Source organism: Cinclus cinclus, chromosome 4 (genome assembly GCF_963662255.1).
Source record: "Cinclus cinclus chromosome 4, bCinCin1.1, whole genome shotgun sequence".
Taxonomy (NCBI): domain Eukaryota; kingdom Metazoa; phylum Chordata; class Aves; order Passeriformes; family Cinclidae; genus Cinclus; species Cinclus cinclus.
Window position 1 is genome coordinate 18,101,969 of NC_085049.1, and position 25,866 is coordinate 18,127,834.

General features: G+C 42.2%; 1 protein-coding gene across 1 annotated transcript in view; it reads left to right on the forward strand.

The window, feature by feature from the left end:
• SFMBT2 (Scm like with four mbt domains 2) overlaps positions 1-25,866 on the forward strand; it is an 86,764-nt gene that overhangs the window by 17,205 nt on the left and 43,693 nt on the right. The window contains exons 4-6 of the mRNA XM_062490865.1: positions 14,646-14,734; positions 17,890-18,136; positions 23,016-23,113. Coding sequence (XP_062346849.1) covers positions 14,646-14,734; positions 17,890-18,136; positions 23,016-23,113 — 434 coding nt within the window. The remainder of the gene's footprint in view (positions 1-14,645; positions 14,735-17,889; positions 18,137-23,015; positions 23,114-25,866) is intronic.

Below are 25,866 nucleotides of genomic sequence, written 5' to 3' on the forward strand. Positions count from 1 at the left end.
CCTTGTAAGTGATAACTGAGCTGCAGCAGCTGATTTATCCAGCCCAAAATGTTGGCAACACCAATTTCTGTGGCAGCTCCTGATGCTCCTGCAAGGAAAGCTCATTTCAGTGGGACTCAGTCTCTGTTCAGGATTCTGGGAGCTCTTGAGGTGAGCAGTTGAGACCCTGTGGCTTTACCTTCTGTTGCTCATGGTTCTGATCACAGTCTGCAGGGTAACTCTGTAGCATCCACCGTGACCAAAGCATTGGTTCTGAGCCTGATGTTTAGTGCAGGTTGTGCTGGAGGAGCAGAGATACGGCAGGAAAAGAGTAATTGCAGCATGAGGCAGAGACTGTGGATGAGAAGCTGCATTTGCAAGGAAACGCTGCAGGAAAAGGCTCTGAGGAGACACCAGACTTCTCTGAGAGGAGAGATTTCCTAAGATGTCCTCTATCTTCAGCAGTGAGTGGAACAGGGTGGATTTTTGGATGGTACCTTTGAGACCATTTCGGAAAAAAAATCTCCATTTGGCACTTCTTGCAAAAAACTTCTTCCATTCACTGAATGAAACAGCAAAATCCTCCTCCCTTTACATTTAAGTGCCAAGATGGAAATTATTTCATAAGCAGCCTCTATGGGGCTCCTTAAAAAAAGAAAAAGTTTAAGAACTACTGACCCCGTTGCTCTGAGTTTAACTGGTGTTTGACATCATCCAGCTCCTTGGTTCGGACCATGTGAATATGATACAAAATGCAGAAAAGTTGAGCATGTGTTTAATACCAAACAGAAGAATTACAGCCCCGCTTGTAGGCTTGGTGTGCTGTCACTGAGGAGACTACAGTGTCATTATTCAAGCAAACACCACTGACATGTGCACCTTGCTCATGACTCTGGAGACCTCCACACCTTGAATATCCAGCAGTGAATATCCACTGTTGTTCTTCCACACTCACACCATGTTGTGAGACATCTGCTGTGGAGCTAAAAAGACCAGAAACTACAGAAAAATGGGAGGATTGACCCTGAAAGTATAACAGTGGGTGCAGACCACTCATTTTTGTAATTGTCTATTTAATTAATGTCTGGCTGAATGCATTTTTAATAAAATACTCTTTAAAAATTATTAGTTTGAGAGATATTTAAATAGTCATTCTTGATAATTGCATTTAATTTCCCTTCCCCAGTCTCCTGTAATTTTCCCCAGAGGAGTTCTGGAATGGAAATGCCACCTCAGCTGTAAGTCTAGACTTAGGTAGTTAATGATGTAATAGGTAAAGTATGGTCAAACTTAATCTCTATTGGAGACATCTGTGGAGACTTAATAAACCCCTATGTCTTTGATACTCTAATTTAGATACAGTTTTGGATGTTTATATCAGAGGAGGTGATTATTTTTTTTTTTGGTGCATTGGATAGGAACTGGGAAAGGTGAGTAGCACAAAGGATTTGATGGAGAGCATGCCAAAGTTGAAGTACACTTTGAAGTTTGAAGATTAAATTATGCCTTTTAGTCCTGAGCTGAGGGAGGATTTTCTGAGCTCTTTTAGGCCAAGGACAAACCAGCATGTCTAGTGCAAAGTCTTCAGCAGAGCTTTCCTTCAGGTGCACCTCGGATTTGTGAGGAACAGGTGCAGAGTGAATTTGGGAAGCTGCTAGTGGCAGATGCAAGCACCAGCATGATCCTGAGCCAGCTGTGGCTTGCACTTGATTTTTCCTTCATTATGCATGATAATGTGGGCTCCCAGTCACCGTGGAAGGGGCTGGATTCCTGAAGCAGACCATATGCTCCTGGAGCCCGTGGAGGTAGCTGATAATGCAGTGTGGAGGTTTAAGGGATGCTCCTATAAAGCATTTCCCTGATGGCAGCTAAAAATCTGTTCTTCTACCCCAGATACCAAATTCTGGGTCAGTTCTGACCCCTCTGTATGACATTGCAAAACCTGTGCTCTGAATTCCCAAGTAATCTGTTTCTGTGTCGCTGTGTGTGTGCTCTTGGTTCCATTTGATTTTGGTGACAGAAGGATTAAAGCCCAGACCCACAAATGAGCTTAAGGACATACTGAAACCCATCCTTATTGATGGTTTATGTTGTGAGGCAGAGCATCCACCTCCTGCATTTGTAGCTAAAAAAAGCTTTTTTCCCTGCCCCCGCACTCTGTCACTTGGGAATGAAGAAATGAGGAGAAAGTCAGTGTTTTTAAGTATAACAATGTAGCTACTTCCTAAAGTGCTGGAGTTGGTGTAGAAGATTAATTATATCCAGGGAAAACCTTTGGAGATTCAGGGAATCATCCTGCTGTGTGTTGTACCAGTTTTACTGAAGAGGCTCTGCCATGATGAGTGCAGAACCTAGAGAGGGGGAAGTCCTGCAATTCTTCTGTGCCACACAGCTCTGGGAAGGTCAGTGAGGAGTCCCTGCCCATGTGAAGCATCTACACCCTGAATGTTTGGAGTGCTGAAATTACCTCTTCCATAGAGTTCTGCTCTGCTGTGAGCAGTTCTGCTGTTACCCTTGACGTTTTCAGCCTGGATATCAGCAGGTGGATCTGTTGGGAAGGCCTCTTCATGTAGAACATCTGTATTTATTTAGAAAGAAGCAAAAAACCCCAAAACTTAAGAGGAAGTGTTGTATGATGAAGATGAGATTAAGGGCTCACAAACCAGTTGAATGAACCATGGCTCTGCACTAATATTTGATTTAGCAGTGAAGGCATTTGGCTTCAATGGGGCATCATTATCTAGAGTCAGTCTCCCAGCTTGATGGAGAAGCTAAAGTTTTATAATTCAAAGGATTTTAGAGAACTATGGAAAAGCTGCTCCCATTTCAGATCCTGCAGCACATTGTTATTCTCATTTCAGACGTTGCCTTGCATAATTTTCCACGTTGATCTCGGATTGAGATTTAAGCTCTTCAAAGTTTTGGGGGATGTTTTTGATCCTGGGATTTATAGTTCAAGCCCCTTTTCTGATTCCAAGTGAAGAAAACACATGTTTTGCAAGCACAAAATGAGCCTTGATGGAGTATTTCTTTGATGGCATTGTGGTGATGGTTATGAATTTACATTTTGTGCATCGGATGTTGAGCACCTCATGGGGCCTGGCCGTGCTTTGACTGTACCATTAATTTTGGGAAGGATGCGTGATGAATGTTCATCAGGCCCTCCGGGTTCTGATTTGTGGTGCTCACATCATACAGCTGAGGGGCTCCAGAGTGATTAAATGGGATTCAGTCATTAGGAGCTGGCAATACAAATGTGATTAATTACAGACCGCACTGTAAATTGTGAAATGAGTTTGATTTGTTTTTTTTCTTTGAAAACATATGTTTCTGCTTCATGGGGTGTCAGAAGTTTTAGTCGTGGTGAATGAGGCTTGTTTGCTATTTCCATGATAATTTGGGGGTGTGCTGGGTCATGGGAATAGTTAGATTTCCATTGTTGTTCCAAGCCCTGGGTGTGGGCAGTGAGATTTGGGGAGATGTCAGACAAATCCTTAAATTAGACCTTACAATCCAGTTTTGCTGTTTGTACCTGAGTAACTCAAGCCCAGTGGCAACCAGCTTCTCCCTGAGTCCTGACAGAGTTTTCCAACAAAGAATCCCTTTGCCTCTTGCCTCTGGGATGCATCTTTTTGTTGGGGGTGTCAGGCTGAAACTAGTAATGGCTTGCTTTTTACTTTGAAATTGCTGCTGGTAAAACAAAAAGGAAAAAAATCTGGAACACGCTGCCCAGAGAAGTTGTGGCTGCTCTATCCCTGGAAGTGTTCACGACCAGGCTGGATGGGGCTTTGAGCCACCTTGTCTAGTGTAAGGTGACCCTGCCCATGGTAGGGGGTTGGAACAAGGGCTCTTTAAGGTCTGTTCCAATCCAAACCATTCTATGATTCTAAAAAAACTCCCCCCATTTTAAGCTTTAATCAAAACTTCAGTCTTTTTTTTTTTTTTTTAGTTGATGTTTCTTCTTGTGTATTGAACAATATAATGCATGCGATAAACTGCAAGCATCATCCCACTTATTCTCCTCTTGCTGTAGAATACAGAAAATAAAAAAAGAAAAACCCAAAATTGCAACCTCAAGTCAGAATGCGTTTCTTGGACATTGCATGTCTCTATTTGTCTTCTGTGTTTTGATGCTTTTATTTGTAGTGGATATTTGGTTTAGATGGCACTGCTGGGGTGGGGGGGGGGGGGGGAAATACCAAACATAATTGCCCAGTGAACTGGTTTATGCTTTATATAAGAACATTGTGCTGCTGTAAATTTGTTGGGTTTTACAGAGCTGCCTCCACAGAATATCCTTCAGAAAGTGACTGTAGGGTTTGGGGGTGAGAAAAGGCACTTAGTATGGGGGATAATTGGATGGAGTTTGGAGGTGTGAGGTCAGAGCCCTGGGCAGGATATTTATACTGCAGTGACATCCCTGGACGGAATGGCCCATAAATTTTAGGTGGTGTTATGCTATAAAATCTGTTTGGGGAAGGTCTGTGAAAGCCCAAAGACACAGGGCATGGAGCTGCCTCTTGTGTCCATTGCCAAGGGGAGGGTTTTTGGTGTTCAGGAAACCTCCAGATTTTCTTTCTTTCATTGTGTGGTACTAGTGACACCTGAGGCAATGCAATTTTATGTGAAACATAGTGTGAATATTGCCACTGTTGGCATGGGCCAGTGTGTGCCTGGGGCACAGAATATCAGAAATACTGATTCAGGTCTGAACTGAGCTGGTGGCTGGCTTGCAGTAGTTCTGGCTGTGGTTAGGAATTCTGACTTGGATGGTATTTATCTAGGAATTTAGCATTTTGCCTTGTAGACATACTTTTTTTCCTCTTTCTGCATTTCTGATGTGGAACTAGTACACAAGGAGCTGTGGACTGCTACAGGAAGTCCTGGCTGGGCAAGAAGCACAAGCATCCTCCCCTATGGCTTTTGAAATTTTTAAATTGTGATTTTACAGTTCTTGTTACATTTGTCTGTGCATTTCTGTCTACCTGCCGCAGCAAATCTCTTTGCCTGCAAAGATGACTAAATACTTTTTTGGTTTTCACCCAGAGAGGCTACAGTTTGGGAGGAAATAGTGGTGCAAATACCTGCTAAGTGCAGGGAATCTAGTGTATGTGCTTGTGTCTCATACAGGTGAATTCATAACTTCTCAAGCAGTCACACTGGGTTCTGTGATCTGGTTTTGCTTCTGAGCACTTCAGTTAAGATGCTGATTTTTCTTGGATAACTGCACTCTTGCAATTTATTATTTGTTTTTAATCTCTGTGGGATAAAAACTAACGTTAAAATTACAGTCACAATACTAGGTTCCCCCTCTTTTCCCTGGAAGCACCCAAACTGCTGATTTGACAAGGCCTTCATTAAGACTCCTGGGTCTGGAGATTGGGAGCTGGATCTCTCAGTGCTCGTGATCCATCTCTTCTGAGCCCTGGGCACGGTGCTTAATGCACATGGTTGGAAAAAATAATCAAGGAACGTGCATGGAGGCTTGGGGTTAAGTGCCATGAGCTGCAGAGTTTGGATGCTCATTTTCACAGTGAGCCATCACCCTAATGGACATTGATACTAATGATGGGAGAACCCCTATGGTTATGTGGTGTGTGCGGAGCTTTCAAAATCCAGGTGTTTCCTGGCTCTCAGAAATGCCTTTCAGGAGCTCTGTGTATACATCCAAGATCATTTAAGTCAGCCAGTCCTAATTTGTTTCTAAGACTGTTGTTGACAACAATGGAATTTAGTAATCTTGTACCTAGAATTGAATGGGGCAGAGAACAGTGTTAATGTTGTGTTTAAAGAGTGTGAAGTTTCAGTTCAGGTAAGAAATTTTGGAGGAGCACAAACCACTGGCTCTGGGTGAAACACTCTGACTTTGTAGTTACACCTCAGGTTTTTTTCCTAATTTATCACAGAGGTAACAGAGACTAAAATCAGCCCGTTTTTGCCATGTTGGATTCTGTTACAAAATCAGGATTATCAGCCTTCGTTCATGCCTGCCGATACAAGAGAACAGATAATTGACCCTCTGTCCTAGGGTAGCTTTATGCTGCTTGTGTCCCAAATCTGCTTATGTTCTGCTTATGCTGGATATTGAGTTCTGTGCTTTTAAAACTAGATCTTCAGAACAATGAGATGTTCTATTGTTTAATATTACTCTTTTTTTTTTTTAAATGTGACTACTTTGCTTGTTAAATGAACAGGCTTTTTTTCACTTTTCCTCAAGGAAGTTTACCTCCTGAACTGGTTGGGGGAGGAGCTGCTTGAATTTGCTTTCTGGAAAAGACCATGCCAGAATTTTCCTCCCAAAATTTGCCTTAAACCAGGACACCCACTTAAAAATGGTTGTGTCCAGAAAGTATTTTTTGCGGTCTCTTCCCAATTTTTGGTGGTGTAAATGAGGGTGGGTTTTAGCACCTAGTCTAGGAGACAGCAGAATTGTGTTCCAGGTGAAATCAGTGTAAAAACACCTTAAAAATAAAAAAAACAGTGGTAGAATTGTTTGGGTTGGAAAAGGCATCTAATATCATTGAGCCCAACCATTAACCTAGGCCATAAATACGTGGTAAATGCTCTAAACACTTGAATGCTTCATCCTTAAATTCCAACCTGTTGAGGCTGAATGGGCACAGGTGGCTTTTTGTACTGAAGGACCAGGCGAATGAATTGGTTGCATCCCTGCAAGGTGAAGGGTGGGAGGAGATTAGTTCCCCTCTCCTCTTGCCATATCCCACCTGTATCTCTTTCCTCTCTTCTCCTATTCCCAGATCCCAAGGGAGAGCAGGGCTGTGTCTGGTTGATTCCAGGCTGGGTGGTGCTGATCACACTTGTGTGAAGCCTTGAAACAAAGGGATGTGACAAAGTGCAAGTGGAGCTGATGGATTTGCTGCCGTTCCTTATCTACATAATCTGATGGCAATTGATAAGTAACGCCACCCAGACCGAGCTGAGTCACTTCCCATTATTAGCACCCCTCTCTTTTTTATCCTTTCTTTAAAGAAATATTTTTAAATACTTCAGTGCAAGCCAAGTATTGACTTTGGCTGAAGGGAGGTAATTAATCACAGTACTTAAGAGTAGATCATTTACTGCTGGGTGGGTTCTTGAGGCTGTTGTGCTCAGGGAGTCAGGGCAGGCTGATCTGGGTTGTGGCACACTGTGCTGTTGGCGTCTATGAGGCAAATTTCTCTTCTGATCTTCAGCAGTTTGACTTGGAAGCAGAAAGCCACAGCAGTGGGATCCCAGAAGAGTGTGTCTGTATCAATGACGTTGTGTTTGGGATGAAGACAGCTGGTCCTACTGCATGGGAGTGCCTCAGAAATTGGTGGTGACCCTTCTGCCAGGACAAAGTGTCTTGTTCAGCTTCCTGAGGTGCAGGGAGTTAATGGAAGGGATTTTTACAAGATTTTGCATCATTGAATAAAAAAACTCTGTATAATAGCATCCACTTACCCTGTCTGCACACACTGATGGTTTTCTCCCACAGCATCCCACATCTACAGCTTCCATCCATAGTTCTGCAGCTGGGTTGGAGTTCGTAGCCTGTGCAAGCTTCAAGAAACGAAAAAGCAACTCCCAAACCACCTGCTGCTTTTTATTTTTAAAAAGGGAGCAGTTAATTAAGGACTAGAGAAACCTGAGGGGAATGGTGTGCATGTCTGTGAAGGGCTCAAAGGATGTTGGGAAGCAAAATATTGTGTGGACAGGGAGGCAGCTTTTTACTCATGAACTTGCTTGTTTTGACCCAGAGTATATAAGTAGATAATTTCTGGAAACCTTGAATGGCAGCAGGGAGGATGAAAGTCACATTATACTGAAATTCAGTGTATGTGAATTGAAAAAACTGTAAGGGAGTTGTTCAGGTGACAACCTAAAGCGTGTGTTCATGCCTTTATCTGGCTTTTTTTTCTTCTCTACTTTTTCTAATCAAGGAGTGCTTTTTCATGCAGAGTTGGGCATGCAAGGATTCAAGTTTGTGTGTTGGCCCTTTCTTGGGTCAAGCCCATAGAAACTGCAGCATAGTCTTAGAAATGAAATCAGGGTGGTTTGGATCACCTGAAAAACCAGAGGGCATCAAATATCTTGAAGGAAAATTAAAAAACATGCAGAATATTGTTACTAAATTGAGCAGCTCACGTGGGCTAAGCATTAATTTGAAGTTTGCACTTAGTTTTGTTTTTTAAAAAGTGAGATAATTAAGAGCAAGCAGATCAATCAACAGTTTAAAGAATCATCTACTCAAAGAATACAAGAGCTACATGTTCTCCTACAGACATCATGCTTCCTTCCAGCATCTGTTCATTAGCCTGTTGTAAATTCACATGAATTGGACCACAGAGTGCTGCTGGTCCAGAAGTGTCTTTTGAGCACCTGTATTCTTTGATGGACAGTTGCTTACAGCTTCTGGTTTCCATAAAAATCCTCTCTGTATATTATTTTCCTTGAACAATCTATTTAAGACAGGTGTATAGAAGGCAATGCCTGGGCTCTGAAGTTGGGGGTCTCATGGTATTTGTGGCTTGTGGCTCACAAGAAAAACAGATCAACAGCTTTTGATGCACTTTCTTTTCTTTTCTGGACTGAACTTGCATTATTTTGTGATCCAGTTCAAACCACAGAATTCTGCTGCTGTGAGAACAGAAGACTGTTTGAAGTTTCAAGTAAGAAATTTGTTTGAAGATGTCTTTAGCCCCATTTGGCTTTTTTTTCAGGGAGCCCACAAAAGAATTCAAAGCAAACAGTCATTTTTATAAAAAAATGCTATTAAAGCACTAAGTAAATGTTTTTGAATGTTGGTTTTATTTAATTAATTTTGGAAATTTTTAACAGGGGATCTGGCTTTGTAAGGTATGCAGTGGAGTGTGTTCCCAGGCCCTAAGGTCTTGGGAAGGCTTCAGAAGCAGCTTGAGCCTTTTACTTGGGGACAGCACTCAACCCCCATCCTGTTCTCTCTTCCAGTCTGGTTCACAAGGATGTAAATAGTTCAGTAAGATGAATGAAAATGTGGGGATTCAACCGTTTCCTGTCAAAATGCTGTTTTATCAAAATGGAAATATTTTGTGAGAACATGTCAGTTTTGACAAATTGTTTTGATGGGTGAAGTCTAAACAAATTGTTTTAGCATTCTATGTTATTTTGATATAAAGACATCTCATTTCGACTCCATCATTTAGACCTTTATAACATAGTTACAACATTTATATGTTAATATTTTTGTAACTTATAAATATTGCACTGAATGTGTGGCAACTTTAAAATGAAAAGAAAATGTCAATATTGTAAGCATTCTATAGTTTTGCAATATGCTGTTTAACTTTAAAAAAACTGTGTATCTTGTCACAGAGTCTCAGAATTGTTTGGGTTGGAAGGTACCTTAAATATCATATTTTTCCACCTCTCTCCCATGGGCAGGGAGACTTTTCACTAGACCAGGATGTTCCAAGCCCTATCCAGCCTTAGTTTTCCTGGCTGGGTGACCTCTTATCAGATTTCCACTGTAATGTCACCCATCCCTGCTGGATGAAGTGGCTGGAATTCCCTTGTGTTGCCCTTCAGGTGCTCTCATGATGATCTGTGATCCTTCTCTCCAGGCTCTGGGCATTTCTTTCTGGTACCAACAGCTTTACTTTAATGTATCTTAAATATATATTATATCTAATTTGTATATCTATATAAAATTTTGAACATCCTGAACTCTTTGTTTAGAAAATCAATCTAACCTGGTATTTTAGTTTATTTCCTGGTATTTTTAGTTTATTTATTTATAACCTGGTGTTTCAGTTTATTTCACGATGGAGGGAGAAGAATTGCCTCGGTCCTACCCAGCTATAATTCCCCTTGTTATCTATTTTTGTTCATTCCAGTCCTAGGAAAGAGTTAAATTTTTAATGACAAAAATAGTTTCCACACTGAGAGTGTTGTCTCTTAGCAGATTAATCTGAAAGATCTTAAACCATTTTATAAAGCTGTTTAAGGTGCTGTTGTTCATATATGAGAAAATTAAAACTCTGCTGTTTAGAGGTTGATGGGTTCCAGTGGGGAGTCTCCAGTAGAGGTGTCAGTAGGTTGCTGGTGATCCTGGGTTATTAAAAGTAAAGAAACCCAACATAAAGAGTGTTTTGTTGGTTTTGGTTGGTTTTTTTGTTTGTTTGTTTGTTTTTGTTGTTTTCTTTTTTTTTTGTTTTGTTTCTGTTTTTTTTTTTTTAAATGTACGGACAAAAATGAGCATAATTTGATGTTATGCTTGTTGGGCACATTTGTCCATACAGTGTGCTGAGGTGTTTCCAAGGAGTAGCTTATTTTTAGGTGCTGTATTCATGTAAGTTATTTGTGCTACCTTTCCTTTATTTTACCAGATGTAGCAGTTCAGATCCTTGAGTCTTGTTCTTGTCAACCAAGTGGGTGCCTTGGGGTGAAAAATAGTCATGAAAAATGAAAAACCGACCATGTTGTTCCCATTGTCTTGATGGTCTTTCAGATTTCAAGGTTTTGCCTGCACTTTGCCATGTCCTGTTCTTGAGGAAAAAAAATAAATAGGAAAATGAGAATTTCCGTATAAACCCATGACCTGAGAGGAAAAAAGCAACTCCACAAAAAGGCAACTACTAGAAAACGAAATAAAATCCCAAGAGTTACTAATGTGATAATAGTATCTCATATTCATTGAATGGAGTGCCTGTGCCTCAGTGCTGTCATGGGACTGCGAATGTGCTTTTAATCTCTTATTTCTCTAGGGAGGCAGATAAATCTGAACCCATTATGTGCTGAGGCTGAGGCAGGGCACAGAGATTTACAGGGTTGCGGGGAATGAAGCTGCTCTCCTGGCTCTCAGGCACATGTTGAGAGGGCTTGGAGGGGATGGGGTGTGCATTGCTGCAGCGTTTCCAGCTGCTCTTGGAATGGTTTCCATGGTCAGCATGCACAGAGAAAGGGGAAGGTGCTGGGTTTGAGCAGCTGGTGGGTAAAACCCGATGATAAATACTAATGGTACTTTGCACATCAGCCAGTGACCAGCTGGCAGCAGCCCCTGCTCCTCAGGTGATGCCAGGTCCAGCCTGGAGTCCCAAGACACAGCTTAGGAAAATGAGACCAACGAGTGAAACTGAGGAAATGGCAGTGGCTCAGAAGGGGAGAGAGGAATGTGAGTCAGAGACATTGCGGGCAAGGTGAATCGAGTAGAGAAAAGTGGGAGGAATTTAAGGGATATTGGATATGATCTGTTTTTTGGTGGAGTTCAGGTCTCTGGAAGGGGTACTCAATTTTATAACATGAGTCTCAATGTTAGAAAGGTCCTTTTTCTTTCTCATTTAAAATTTTGCTGTAATATTTGCCAAACTAGAAGGTGATCTGTGAAATAATTATTTTTTCATGGGAGGAGGCAGTGAGCTGCAAGGACCTGGTTTGTACTTTTGTAGGTGTGGATAATTTCATTGAGGTCAGTTGGGAGTGGCTCAGCCTTCACCAGCCCATCACTGAGTGTGGGAACTGGTGCATCACTACAGCTGCTGCTCAGGAACTGGGGAGGGAAATGCGGGATCTTTCTCAGGTGTTTCTGTGGTGGTCTGGGTTCACATGGATTTTGCTCTATATGCTGTTAGTCCTGAGTGAGCTCAATCTGGAGCAGAGCTACAGGGGAATTTCACAGGGGTCTTCTGGGAAAATGGATCTACTGAAAGGTGGAGAAAGCATGGCTGGCTGAAGCCCATGGACCACTCCTGATTCACTGAGTTTATTTAAGGCAGGGAAAAATGTTTGGAAAACAGGAATACTAGTGGAGTTTAGATCACCATGGAGCAGTATTCTTTATGCTGGCCACCTTCCCTTCCCACCAGCTGGCTGGCCAGCTGCAAAAAAAAAACAAAACACCAGAGTTCTCCCAACCTGTCCAGCAGTAGGAGAGGTCCACTAGAGCCTTTTCCTGTAACTAATGAGGGAAGATGGGAAACAGTGATTGCAGGTTCACTGCTTCAGTCCCCAGGTGCTGAGTCTGATGTGCCAGAGGAGCACCAGCATTTCTGGAGAGGGATGTTCAGGTTGGGCACCCATGCATTGCACTGACAGCTATTCTCATTTACCCAGCAGATTTTCCTTAGTTTGAATGTATTTGTTTAACATTTTTCTTGTCCTCAAAGGCTTTTGCAGATATCGTGATCATTCAGCTTCACTTCATTACTACTAAAAATTAATATTTGCATTGTGGTGACTTGAACTGTAAAACTGAGAAGGCTGTGCTCTATAGGCACAGAGGAATGTTCAAATCCCTGTTTCTACAGCTTCCAATGGAATTTATTGTTTCTCAGAGGTTTTCAGAGTAGTTTTATCCATGCTACAATAGCAGAATAAACTAAAGGAAGATCCTGGAAAGATTTGTATGGGAAGGATGATTCTGAAATGGTTCTGATGGTTCACCTAGAAACTGAGAACAGCTCAGGGGTTTTTGTTTTTTTTTTTTTTTTTTCAGTTGAGCCTGTTTAGTCTGAAAACGGAGGTCACCTTTGGGACTTTTGGACTTCAGAAGCCTCTAATTCAGATCTGAATGTAGAGAGGTATCAGTTTATTTAGATGTCAAACTGTGAGGTGCAAGTCTTTTAAAAAAAGGACGAGATTTTTTTTTTTCTCTCTGGAAGGGAGACTGACTGACAGTCAGCCAGATCTGTGAATCAGGCACCATTATGACATCTCCAGTTGGGCATCTGGAAGTGGAAGCCCCTGAAATCTGTTAATCTGTTGTCAACTTTAAAAATCCTATTCTCCCCCTGCCTCCCTCCACCCCACTCCTGCCAGCTTTGAAAGTTCAAACTGTGTGCTTTTTATCACATTTGTCATTCCTTGGTAGTGAAGCTCTGGCATTCAGAAATTTGGATGACAACTTTGTGGGTAGGAGCCAAAATCAAGTTCAACTTGCACCTTTCTGTGCTGCACCCAGTGCTGCTCTCAGGGAGAGGCAGAAGTCTGAGCTAGAGGGACTGCAGCCTCATTCATTACCACAATTACTGTCTTCTCCCTGATGCCAGAATTCAGCTTGTTTTCTTTATCCTGAGGTAGGTGGACAGGAACTGATGAGGTGTACACAGCAGGAGTGTTGAGAGAGAAAGTGTCATGTCTAAACCACTTCTTCTCAGGCTGTTCTTTCATCTTAAATAATGCAAAGGTCATAAATCTTCTGGAAGTCATGCAAAATCAGTGCTGCAGAAGACTTAGAATGCTTCCAGGCAAGTTCAAACAGTATTTTATGGAGGCTTAAGTCCAGCAGTGCAAAGTTTGATAATTTTAAATGCACATTTAAAGTAATTTAGATATCTGAACTGGATGTTTAGCTCAAGCTGGGAGAACTGGCTTTTGGGGAAGGAGCACAGCTGAGCTAGAGATTGAGGTAAGGTGCACTGGGCATGGCTTGTGTCTTTATCCATGTCCAGTCCAGTGGATTGCTGTGGGGTACTGGTCTTTAAACAGCTTATTCAGTTGTTTATTCAGAGGAAATGTTGAAATTTTCAAATGCTTGTGATTTTTTTCCCTTCTATAGGTGTTTCTAAGTCAGCAACATAACTGCATTCCTGATGATTCTCTCGCATATGAGTAAGATTATTTTGGGGAGAAAACAAAGTTTCAGATGTAATTTAATTCTAATTTACAGGCAGGTAGAATTAAAGTCTAATTTCTGGATATCTGATTGCAACTGCACAGTGTATTTGAAGAGGATTCTCTCTCTGAAGCTGAGATTTGCTGAATTATTGCCTTTATGTGTCCACTTAGTTCAACCACAACTGACCTGGAATGTGAATTGTAGAGGCAAAATTTCTATATTTCAGTTCAGATCTTACAAAACTGCATAGATGTCCTAAAGTAACGCAGGTTCACAGTGTTAATCTCAGAAATTATTCATTTTTTTTCCTAAATGAAACAGAAGTTCCTGATAAAGAAAAGACTCTATGTCTTTCTTCTTGCTAGTATATTGATTCAGCAGCTGCTATATGGTGTTCTCAGGGTTGATTTTCCTACTTTGTTGCAAAAGCACCTGGAGTTTCTGGTCTCCTGTCAAGGAATTGTAAGTTTGCACAGCTTGTTTTCCCAGAGAGCATTAGTGGACGTAGAGACTTTATAAATCACATCTGAGCCCAGGTGATAAGCAGGAAACGAGTGGTTACACAAGCAGTGGCCAATTCTGAATTGGAGAGATGGGGATGATAAGCCACGATGTTGTAAATCACTGTCAGTGGCTACAGTGGAGTAACACCTTCCCTTTTTTGAGATTTAACTGTGTGCACAAGTTGCCCAAAGAACTGGACAACAAACCAGCTTTTTTCCTTGTCTGAGTTGCAGCTGCATCTAAAACTTCAGAGCTGCTAAATCCTAAGGTGATATTTCTAAAATGATTGAATCACAGGATGGTTTGGGTTGGAAGGGATCTTAAAAGGCATCCAGTTCAAGGCCCTGCCATGGGCAGGGACACCTTCCCCTATCCCAGGTTGCTCCAAGCCCTGTCCACCCTGGCCTTGGACACTTGAAGGGATGGTGCATCCACAGCTTCTCGGGTTAACCTGTGCCAATGCCTCATCCCTCTAATAATGAAGAATTTCTTCTTAATAAATACACCAGGTCCACTGTGTGACACACACGTGGCAAGTTGCTGCAGTCTGCTGTGCTAAGAATTTATTTTCTTCCCTCCCCTTCCCCAGCAATCAAGGAGAAATACATGGACTGGACAGAGTTTCTCATCCAGGATCTGACCGGCGCCAGGACAGCCCCTGCGAATTTGCTGGAAGGTGTATGTATTAGATTGCAGTTCCTCCTCTTCCTCCGTGTGTGCTTGCAGTGTCTGTGTGCCTGCCCTGCCCTGCCCTGTCCTGTCCCAAAATCTGTGCCAGCCGTGGCTACACTCTGCTGGTTCTGCTTCTGACCCAGTCACGGGGTGTTTGTTTTGCCTTTCAGTTCTTTAGGAAGTTGGGTACTCAAAAAAGGCCTGGTGGGGGAAGGAGAGCATGGAAGGGATCCACAGAAAGGAGAACTCAGCCCTTTGAACCCCATTAGATCCATCAAACTGGTGACCTGAGCTGCCAGTCCATCTCTGCCCCATCCCTGGAAGTGTTCAAAGCCAGCTGGATGGGGCTTGGAGCAGTCTGGTCCAATGGAAGGTGTCCCTGCCCGTGGCATGGGTTTGGACCTGGATGATCTTTAAGGTCCCTTCCAACCCAAACCATTCTGTGATTCTGTGGCACAGGTTGGAGACGGGGTTTAGTGGGTTGATGGGGAGCTCCTGATGGTCAGGTTTATCTTTACATGGGAAGTGCTGCCTCAAGGACATTCCCTCCACCTAAATCCAGCAGTCACATTGAGCAGGGGTGTTGTTGGGTGAGGTGCCTCAGAAGAGCAGAAGGGTCCTTTTTTTAGATGCACCCATTCAGTCTGTGCAGCAAATCCACAGGGTGACTTGCACCTGGGACTGCCTCAGTGTGCCTTGAGGTCCTGGATAAAAATCCCACAGCTTCACCTTGAAACCACAGGCAGTTTTTGCATCAGGGCCTGCCCTGCTCTCATGTGGATACTGTGGGGCATTTGGAGAGGAGACAGATGGTCCTGCAGGAACCCCTCATTCTTTGTCCCTCTGTATTTAGACTGAGAGTGAGGACATACAGGAATTTACCTTTGTGAAAATGCTTGCATTGGCTTGGGGGAAGCCGGTGTGCATCCAAGCACCATTTTTGATCATTTCGTCCCCGGTCACTTCCACAGCTGCATCCTTTTCCCACATGCCCAAGCAGTTTGAATGTACCTGGCAGGGAGAATTAAAATTGTACCATTAGGTGCTTTCCCCCCCGCCCCGAGTCTGAGCATTGAACAGCCTTTGCAGACCCCAAATAATCCCCATCCTTGGGCCTGCTATATCCCCATTCCTGGGCTGCTCCCAGGTGGCACATACAGTAATCTGATGGTGTGCAAGCGCCATCTCTGCTGTGTGCCAAACCTCCCCTTTCTGCAGGCAGGGAAGAGAGGCAGTCCCAGGCAGAAAAGCAGAGAGAGAAAACATTGTGTTGGCTTGAAACAGTTTCTGACCCTTTTCTGGTGTTTTATGTACTCAGTGCTGTCTGTGTCGTGCAATGTATGTCGGCCCCTTTTGACAGATTTGCTGTTCGTGAGTGCTGCAGATTGTTGTTAGAGTGTTAAATCAATATGTAGTGCTACTTTTAAAATCTTTTTTTTACATGCCAGCTATGCATGTGAAGGGTTCTTGCATTATGGTAAATGTTAATATTTCATGCAAGCTGATTATTAATCCTAGCCATTCAGTTCTCACGGGGTAAATGACAGCCCATTGGCTTAAAATTTAGCACACAAATCAGGGAAGCAATATTCACTTTGATACAGCCAGGGATTTATTATAATAAGTTAAATCATTACACCACCGTTTCATATTAAAGAGTATTTTGTTGCAATGAAGCAGTTGTATGAGAGGAGAAAAAAAATCCACATTAAAGTGGATTTCTGCTGTATTATTAAATTCTTACACTGCATTTTGCCATGAAATAATATTTGAAGAGATTAAACAGATGCTTGCAGCTTGCACTGTAGAAAAGTAGCTTATTATGGCAAATATATTGTTCTGAGAAATATCTATTAATCATAAAGCTGTTTAAAATTGTACATGTGATAAGCTCTTAGTTAATTTTAATTGTGTTTTTTCTACCATCTTCTTATTCTCTTGCCTGCTTTTTAGGATTAAGAGAGGTTGTATGAAAATCAGTTGCATCTCAAAATTTGAATATTTACAATATTCAGTAGGAAAAATAACTTTTTGGAACATAAGACTTTCTTATTTTGTTTTGTAGCCACTGTTAGAACCATTCTGGACTGACTCTTCATTTACTGAATTAATATTTTTAAAAGTAATGTGACATGTTTATATGGTTTAATTAACAAAGTGGGACAAACACACAGGGGAAAAAAGTGAGTTTTTCATGTATTTTGCCTTTGCTTAGCATCTCCTTTGGGGACCAATGCTTCCAAGTCTTGGGGTCATTTTAATGCTGCTCTTAAAACCCCAGAACTGAGATATTGCATAAGAATTCAAACTTGTATTTAATAAAAAATGAGAAATCTAACCATTATGTTAAAGCTTAAGAGCACAGAGATGCTCACAGTAACAGAATAAAAACACTGAGCCCCAAAGGGGTTTTTCTGCAGAGTATCTCATGGTTTTTTAATGCCTGTGCTCGCAGGTGGAAAGTTACACACACGTGTAAAAGGCTGCAAAACTGGGATCCCAGAAAATAACCATGTGGAAGCAAATAACCTCAGTCACTGGGATTTCTTGTGCATGGTGGCTAGACCAAACAAATTCTGTGAGCCTCAGGCTTGGATCCAAACCTGCTGTGGGCTTTGTGCTTTGGAATAACCTCCACAGACTCCTGCATCCATGGCTTGGGGGGATGATTTTTTTCTCCATGCCAGTAGGAACAGGATAAAGCTGATCTTTGGTGAAAGAGATTATTAGTACACCAAGGGAAATTTCTGGTTCATGCACAAAATAGTCGCCTTTTAGGTAAATACTAGGGTCCAGTCCTCTGGTTGGTTCTTATCAGCTGCAATAAATGAGAATTTGTTTGAAATCCTCCAATACAACTGGGCTTTGAGTAGTTCAGGAGCATCCTAAATGGATGTGCCTTATGAGCTGTTCCACCTTTTATTATTCTTTTTTTGTTGTTGTTGATGATGTCGGTTGAGAAATTAGTACAACTGTTGTTTTCTGTTTTACTTCTGAATTTGCACTTGGAAGACATTGGGTAAAATAGAAGAAGAACAGACTGTTTGCTGATCGCTTGGATGATGGTGTGAAAAACAAAAATAATCTTCTGCTGTCATCTGTTTCCTTGAGAAGTCTTCAAATAAAGTTTAAAATAAGGAGTTTTGCTTCTATTCAAACAGCCTCTGCGAGGAAAAAACCCTGTAGACCTCATTACAGTTGATTCCTTAATAGAGCTGCAGGATTCCCAGAATCCCTTTCAGTACTGGATAGTTAGTGTGGTTGAAAATGTTGGAGGAAGATTACGCCTTCGCTATGTGGGATTGGAGGAGACTGAATCCTATGACCAGTGGTTGTTTTACTTGGATTGCAGACTTCGACCAGTCGGTTGGTGTCAAGAGAATAAATACAGAATGGACCCACCTGCAGGTAAAGAACCTCCCTGGAATATTGTCTCCCTTCGTGGTGTTCGCTGATGTTTTGAGATACTCGTGCAGCACGTTTGTCTTTTTCCAGCATTCACATTGCTTTGTCTGTAGTTTCTGGCTGTGGCATAAATGGCAGGGGAGATCCATCTCATTTCGGTTCAGGGTGGGTCATATGAACTGTATTCTTTATTAAATAAATTCAGTTGAAGTCTTTGCAAGTCTGTCAGACGATATGAAACACCAGGAGATTATGACCTGGAGAAGAAGCTCTTTAGGGTTGAGTTTAGTGTTCAAACCAGCTTGGATGAAAAGGGCTTGGGACTGCAGTTAAGCCAGTCTGGGATCACAGACTGATCCACCTCCTCCTGTGTAGGTTAACAATGTTTCCAGGTCTGTGCCTCACTTTCCTTGTGCTGTGGGTGAAGATTTTCCATGAGTATTAAATTCCCCTCCTCTGGGAAGGTGTTTCTGATGTGGCTTCTGTCCCTCACACCTGATGAGGAGAGTTGACCCTGACATGTTAAATTCTCATGTTCACAAATTTGTCTGGGATTTGGGTCTTGAGTGCTTTTTGGAAGTGTTTTTTTTCTTCACTGGTAGGTAGGAATCAATGTTCCCCATCACTTCTAAATTAGATGTGAATGCTGGAGAGCATGAATATCATCCACTCTGTTATTACAGAGTCTTTGCGTTACGGAGGAACAACTTCTTCATTGACTATCTCTGAACTCTCATGGCCCATATAGGTTTGGTGAATACAGAAATGGCCCAGAGGAGATTTGTGCTTCCTCTTTGTTCATTCCATTTGCTTTCTACTCTTTCCTCCTTCTGTCCAGCTGTACATCCTTCTCTGTGGATTGCCCACCCCTCATACCTTTCTTTTCTTTTTTCTTTTTTCAGTTGTTTTTCTTTAAACTTACTACTGGACTATTTGCTGAAGTTGTTTATTTTTCTTCTCCCCTCTCCTTGATTTAACTTAAAATTTCTGTCTCTTGTTCTTACCTGTTTTTATCTGATAGCTGGTTGCTCTCCTTTCATTTCCCTGGTCATTCACTTTTTAGTCAATGCTGTTGTTATTAATGGATTTAATGCCCACATCTTCTTCCTGAATTATATTGACTTACACAGGTCTTCATTACTTTACGTCTCCTAAAGTTCAGCCTTGTACGAGTTTGCTGAGAAAAGACCCTTCAGGTCTGAACCCTTCTGTTTTTGCCCAGATCCTCTCCTGATTACTGCTTCTGGGGTCTTTCATTCATCCCTCTTCTGACCCAGCTGTCAGGCTCTGCACTGAGGGAGTAGCCAGTCAGGAGTGGAAATCTGAGGAGTTTCTGGAGGCAGCAATGCTGGTTGTTCCACTCCTGATCATTTGATGTCCACCTAACACAGAGTCATGGAATCCTCAAGGTTGGAAAAAAACCCTTTAAGATCTTCTTGCCCAACCATCCAATGTGTCTGTGAGGCACAATGAATTAGTAAAGTGTATGAGACATTACTGAGAGGAAGAAGACAGAAAATACCCCAAGTGGCTGGTTTTATGGGATCTGCTTCAAATTAAAATCTCAGCCAAAAGAATCTTGGGGCAGTCAGGGAAGCAGTAGTGAGTTGTGAGGATGAGATGCTGGCAGCAGAGAGCTCTAAAGAAACTCAGGGATGAGGCTATTAATTAAGCCACAAACTCAAAATATGAAGTTTTCTGAGGACCTGAGACCTGGAGACTGTGTCAGAGGTACATCCCCTAGTGACTTCTTTAGGGAAGAGCATTTGGACTAGGAAGACATCTGTTGTGTGAAAGACCTAGTGTGGACCTTCTTAGGAAAGAGAGATTCTGTGGGAAGTACCTTGTTCTTTACACATCAGGGATTAGAGTCACTTGCTGTGGTGCAGGCATCAAAAGACAATTCTGCATGAGAAATTGCTCTCTTTATAATGAGTAGGGAAAGACACAGCTAACATGGATAAGAGGAAATGGTATCTTTTTAAGCATATTTTTTTCATTCATGGGGGTTGAGACCAATGAACACACACCTGGTTGGCCTAAATATTGAACATCTGAAACCAGTTAAGATAACTCCTGATTGCTGAAGGGAACAGCCTTAGACTGTGTATCAAAGCTGTTAGGAGTCTCCTCTGAAGAGATGCTGAGGACATATAGCTGCTCCCAGATCAGGCTGTGTGTCCTCTTGCTATCAAATGAGGGTGTTTTTGTGTTTTTATACATCACTTCTGCAGCTTGTGACAGTGCTTTGCCTACCCTCGACTTGGATGCTGCATATCTACCCTGAACTTTATTTCCCTCTGTATCTGGGGTGTGACTTTTCCCTGTTGATCCACCTCTGGCACCTGCCAGATTTCACTTCCAAGTCAGTCTTTCAAGATGCAGAGCATCTCAGATAAAGGAGGTCCCATGGTCCCAAACAATATTTTGAATGAAGGGGTCTCTTTCCTGAAGCCACCCACATCCAACAGCCAGTCTCTTAATGGGAAAGAGGGTCTTCTGGGGCTTGGAAATAGATGATGTCTAAGGTCCCTTCCAACCCAAACCATTCAATGATTTTATGAAACATCATCCCAGCTGTCTTCTCTGAACGGACTCTGTATATCTCACAAGCCCATTTAACTGAAGCAAAGGGGTTACAGCTTATTTTCCCCTTCAGATGTATATCTGAGTCTGGAATAAGCCTCCTTGCTAGTGCAAATTGGCACAGGCTGCTTGGCACAGAGCCACTGATGGCCTGAGTTCAGCTGTTTATGCAGGACGAGATCATCTCATTTTATGCTACTTTCTATTTAAAGACAAATTGCCAGTCATTTTAATTGCTCACTACTTGTGAACCCTAATACAAACTGACACAGTACACTTTGTTCAATTACCTGCAGCTCTGGCACTTAAATAAAATGCTGTATACTCTTTTAACCGTGCAATTTAGTGTCCATACACCTGCCAGCATAAGCACGACACCACTAATTAAATGTGCTCATGATACTCCTTGCTGGCCCTTGAAAACCACTGGAGTTGCCTCTGTGTCTTGAATTTGTTGACACTGCCCAGAGAAGTTGCTGTCTGTTTTTGCTTATTTTTGCCAAAGTTGCCCAAAACTTGGCCAGAGTTGCCTGCAATGCCAGTTTCATCTTTCCTGTGCTTCACTGGCATCACAACAGAAAATAAGGGTCTCTTTCCAACGGGGAAGCATCAGGCACAGTTTTCCTGAACTCAGACTTGAAACAACTGGCTGGCTGCAGCCTTGGGCAAAATCACATCGGTTAAGTATTTCCCTGTAAATTAAACCAAAAAAGAAAGAAACAGGGTGAGTCGTCCCCCTCCCTGCACTTCCTGCTGATCAGAATTCCTGCAAGCAAGGGAGAAGTGGAGCAACAAAACTATAAAATAATGAACAATTAGATAAAGAGTGCACTTCTTAACACTTGTGCCTGCTGCACACGCTGTAAACAAAGACTTAAAATCTATATTCCCGTTAATAACTAGACAGCAGAGGAATTAAAAATACTGCCCTGAAAGGTTAACATTTCCCTTCAGGTGTGTTTAAATTCATATGCATATCCTTGATGTCTGTTCTGAAGTAGTGAGATTTGATACAGTGGAAGTATAAATACATCCACTTCAGTGAGTGATTCTGCAAATCCTGTTTTGATAAGGTCTTAAATCTGTTGAGTTCAGAGCATAAAATTCTCTTGTACCATCCGTGGTAGGTGGAAACAGTGCTTGCCAATTCCTTTTTTTTTTTCCATGTATTTTTTATTCCCTCCTTCAGAATTGTAAGATACAGCAGTAAATCTTCTGCTAGCTAGTAAATGTATACGGTTATTAGATGTACAGGATTTAAATGCAAATTGAGCCAAATTGAACCTCAGTGTGAATGTGGGAAGCCAGGCTGGCCAAAGAAAAGCTCTACACTCTTCACTCTGTACCAAGGTTTGAGTTTATTATTGAGCAAATGTTCATTTCCATTTTAATAATTGTTGCAGTCTATCTACCTATCTTCTCTCTTTGAGGCCTTGATATGAATGTTCTGCAATAACTTGTTATGTGCAAGATAACAATATGTTTTCTAGGGCAGGAGTAAATCCAATATAATGTTCCTCATCACAGTATTGTTTCCTACATTGTTCGTTTTGATGATTCATAGGCATTTCACTGTACTGAACTAAAAAAGGGCTTGTTAATATCATGATGTAATAACATTAAACCTGTGTAAAGAAACTCACTGGAAGCAATGTGAAGCTGCACAAAGATGTTGCCTAAAAGTATAATGATGAAAATTCATAAGTCTTAAGTCCTTGCTCTGGTGTGATGCTCTGGTTTGAGCGTGATACTAAAAAATGTGTCCAAGTGGAGGTTTAGCTGAAATATTTCTTCCCACACCCACCCCAACCCTGCAATTACAAAAAAACCCAAAAAACTCCCCAAACCCAAGCACTTTCTGATTAACAGGTGCCTTAATAATGGTAATGTTTGTTTTGTTCAAATATGACTAATATTGACTGAAGACCTGAGGCTCCTCAAACTAGGAAACATCAGGTATTTTGAGAAGTGAAAATCAAAGGCGAGTTTTTCCACTATTATCAAGCAGTGAGATAATATGATTCTCGTTCCTTCAGCAGTATTTGAAGGATGTGAATTTTTCTGGGTTTTACTCCAGGATATGAAACACAGTCTTCCTCCAGTGTGCCCCTGCTAGTTGCTTTTTTGTTGAATTGATCCATGCTGCTCAGCTTGGAATATAGGCGCTGTTCATTTCACTTGCTCTCTCCATTCATATGTCTTAAGAACTTTAGTCTTCCAAAAATGTTTGATCTCCAAACAGTCACCTCTTGGTTTTGTTGTTCTTTTTTTCTTTGTGTTATTGTCATCCCTTTAGATATCTATTCTCTGAAGACTATAACTGAGTGGAAATGCGCTCTGGAAAAATCCCTTAATGATGCAGCAAATTTTCCTCTTCCAATGGAAGTGTTCAAGGTAAAAGATACTTCTCACTCACTTGTGGAACATGTGATGAATAAGTACCATGCCATGTTTAGCAGCTAATGTTAAACTTCTTCTGGAAAGGCTTTTGCTATAATATATAACCATGGAAGGTTACAAGTTGGATGTTTGTATAAAACACTTTTTATGTGTGGATTTATTTCTCGGTCAGTGTCTTTTGGGGGCTGGGGGTGACTAGCAGGGATTTCTCCAGTTGTTTTTCTCTTGTTTTACTCCGCTACATCTGTACAGAGACATTGTACACAAATGTGAAATAGTAAGGCTGTGAATATAAAAGCTGACACAAACTGGACAGATTTCTGTGAGCCTTGCACCAAAGTTTTCACCTGATCATAAGCCACGAGATAGAGAAACCTCCTTCAGGGACCTGTAGTGGAAGTGAGAGATAATTTTGTTCCTACATCTTATTTATTTATTTATTTTCATTCTTGGTCTAGTGCTTCAGACCCAAGGCCCTGGCTTTAATTTCCTGTGTAAATATGCACTAGTGTTAACCATGGTGGCTCCAGATAATCCTGGTTTACAGCTCTGCCTGCCTGGTTTCCAGCAGTTCCATCCTCGCGGGGGTGGGATGGGCAGTGAGAGGATGCTCAGGGAGGTGTGTGAGAGCACGGCAGTGCCCCCAGTTTCCAGTGTCACCTCTTGCTTGGGGATCTGGTGGACCAGGCTTCCCTCCCCACCACCAGCCTGGGGACCCTTTGGGTTCTTTCCCAGCCCTTCAGCAGCACTGCACTGGGATACTCCAGAACATTAATGGAATTGCTGCAGTTCATGTATGGATGTCGCACTTGGTGGTGGCCTTGGCAGTGCTGGGTTAATGGGAGGGCTTTGATTTTAGAGGGCTTTTGTAACTGAAACAATTTTATGGTTCCGTAACCGGAATAAGGCTTTTATTGTGTCCTGTTCTGGCTGCCGCAAAACTCCAGTGCCATCTTCACCCTGCCTGCAGGGACGTGCCAGCTGCTTCCCATGAGGAATCCAGGCTCCTCACCCAGCTGAAATGCACTCAAATTAGCAGCGTTAATCTGGGGACGCTTTGCTAATGACCCAGGCAGTGGCTCCTTGGCAGTGTGGGAGCTCTGCTGTGCTGGGAGAACAGGGAAGATTTGTGTTGGCCTTGGGCACAGATGTGGGCTTGAGGAGCCTTGTGTTGGGATGGAAATGGCGTGCAGAGAGTTCTGGGTCTCTGCCATTCGTCTCATCCAAGGCTTCCATCTTCCAACTCTATTAAAAGTTTGCACTGGCAGCTTCAACATCAAAAATGCTTTGTGTGGGGCAGGGATTAAATCATGAAAGGGAATGTCTAATATGTAAATTTTATCCCTGTCTATGTGAAAGAGTGAAGAATGTTTTTGATGAGGCTCATGGAACATCCTTTTAAAAAAAAGGTTTATAACTAACAGCTGTGTTGCTGCCTCTTCCCGGCATGCCAGACTTATACCCGCTTATTTTAATTATTGCATGCAGGTCATAAATTTGAATTCAGTAAACTCCAGTTGCTGTGTTGTGCTGTGTGATGGAGCTTGCAAAGATGTTCCTCTTAGAAGACAGTGCAAAACCTTGGAATGCTTGAATGGCCCAAGAGGAGAGTTACTTTGGGGCCAAATTTGGCAAAAATGTCAATGTTTAGGTCAGTAGGACTTCTCTGGTTGTTGTAATGTGTAAGGTGAGCACAGGATGAAGAGAATTCAGAGTTTGGTGCTGTCTGAGCCCTGGTTCTGGACAGGCAGGAGACTGAAGAAATTTTTTGTGTGTGGTCATCTCTTTATTCTGCCCATTTAGGGTGAATCAGCCCCATTTTGTACATCTTAATTGAGGAGAAAAAGACAAGTTATCTGTGCCTGTGAGCAAGTCTTCCTCTAGTAATGACTTAAACATGAGTTAAGGCTTTAGGAGACTATCTGAGAGTAAACTTGACTGACATTGCAAAGAAATCCAGTGATGATGTGTGGGACCTTCAAGTAGAATCCCAGATCCCAGCAAAGAGTGTCATATCCAAAGATGTCTTTTATAACTTCTTAATTTTAATTGTTTTTGTTTTAATTACAAAACCAGCACAGAAGGAGTGTCTCTAAAGGGTGCCTGGGGCTCCTTGCTACTGTAGCTGTGGTGTTTTAGATGAGATAAAAAACACAAGGTTTGACAGCTGGCAGCTCTCATAGATCTTCTGGAAAGCTGAAAATGTCTACTTGGGCAGACATAGTAACTGCACACTGAGCAGTTGCATTCTGTCTTTCCCAACTTTCCCTGCAGAATCCTGTGGCAGAGCAGGGTGTAGCTGTGTGCTTGCTCTTCATGAGCACATCTCCTGGGCTGGATTATGACTTAAATCTGTGTTGTCCTTAAAGCTCTGCATGACTGAGGGAAGTGTCACTGTGGTGCCATCAAACTGTCCCCAGGAGGTGGCACTGGCAGAGCAGAGCCACCTTTGTAGTGGGAGAAGTAGTTGCTCTCAGGGATCTGTCAGCCCATGGCTGCTGTCAGTGGTGACACTCCTCAGTTTTTGGTGTCACAGGGTTGGGTTCTGCCTGGGAACTCCAAAACCATGGGTTTGAGCCTGAATTAGCAGTGCTCAGAAGTGTGGCAGAGCTGAGCTTAGCACATGATGGTCTTAAGCAGCAGCTCCAAAAACCCCTTGCAGAAGCACAGCCCTGATTCCCCCTTGGCATCCAGGGAGAGGCCACCAGACCACAGAGTCAGTTGTAAAAATGAGAGAGAAGGCTGCA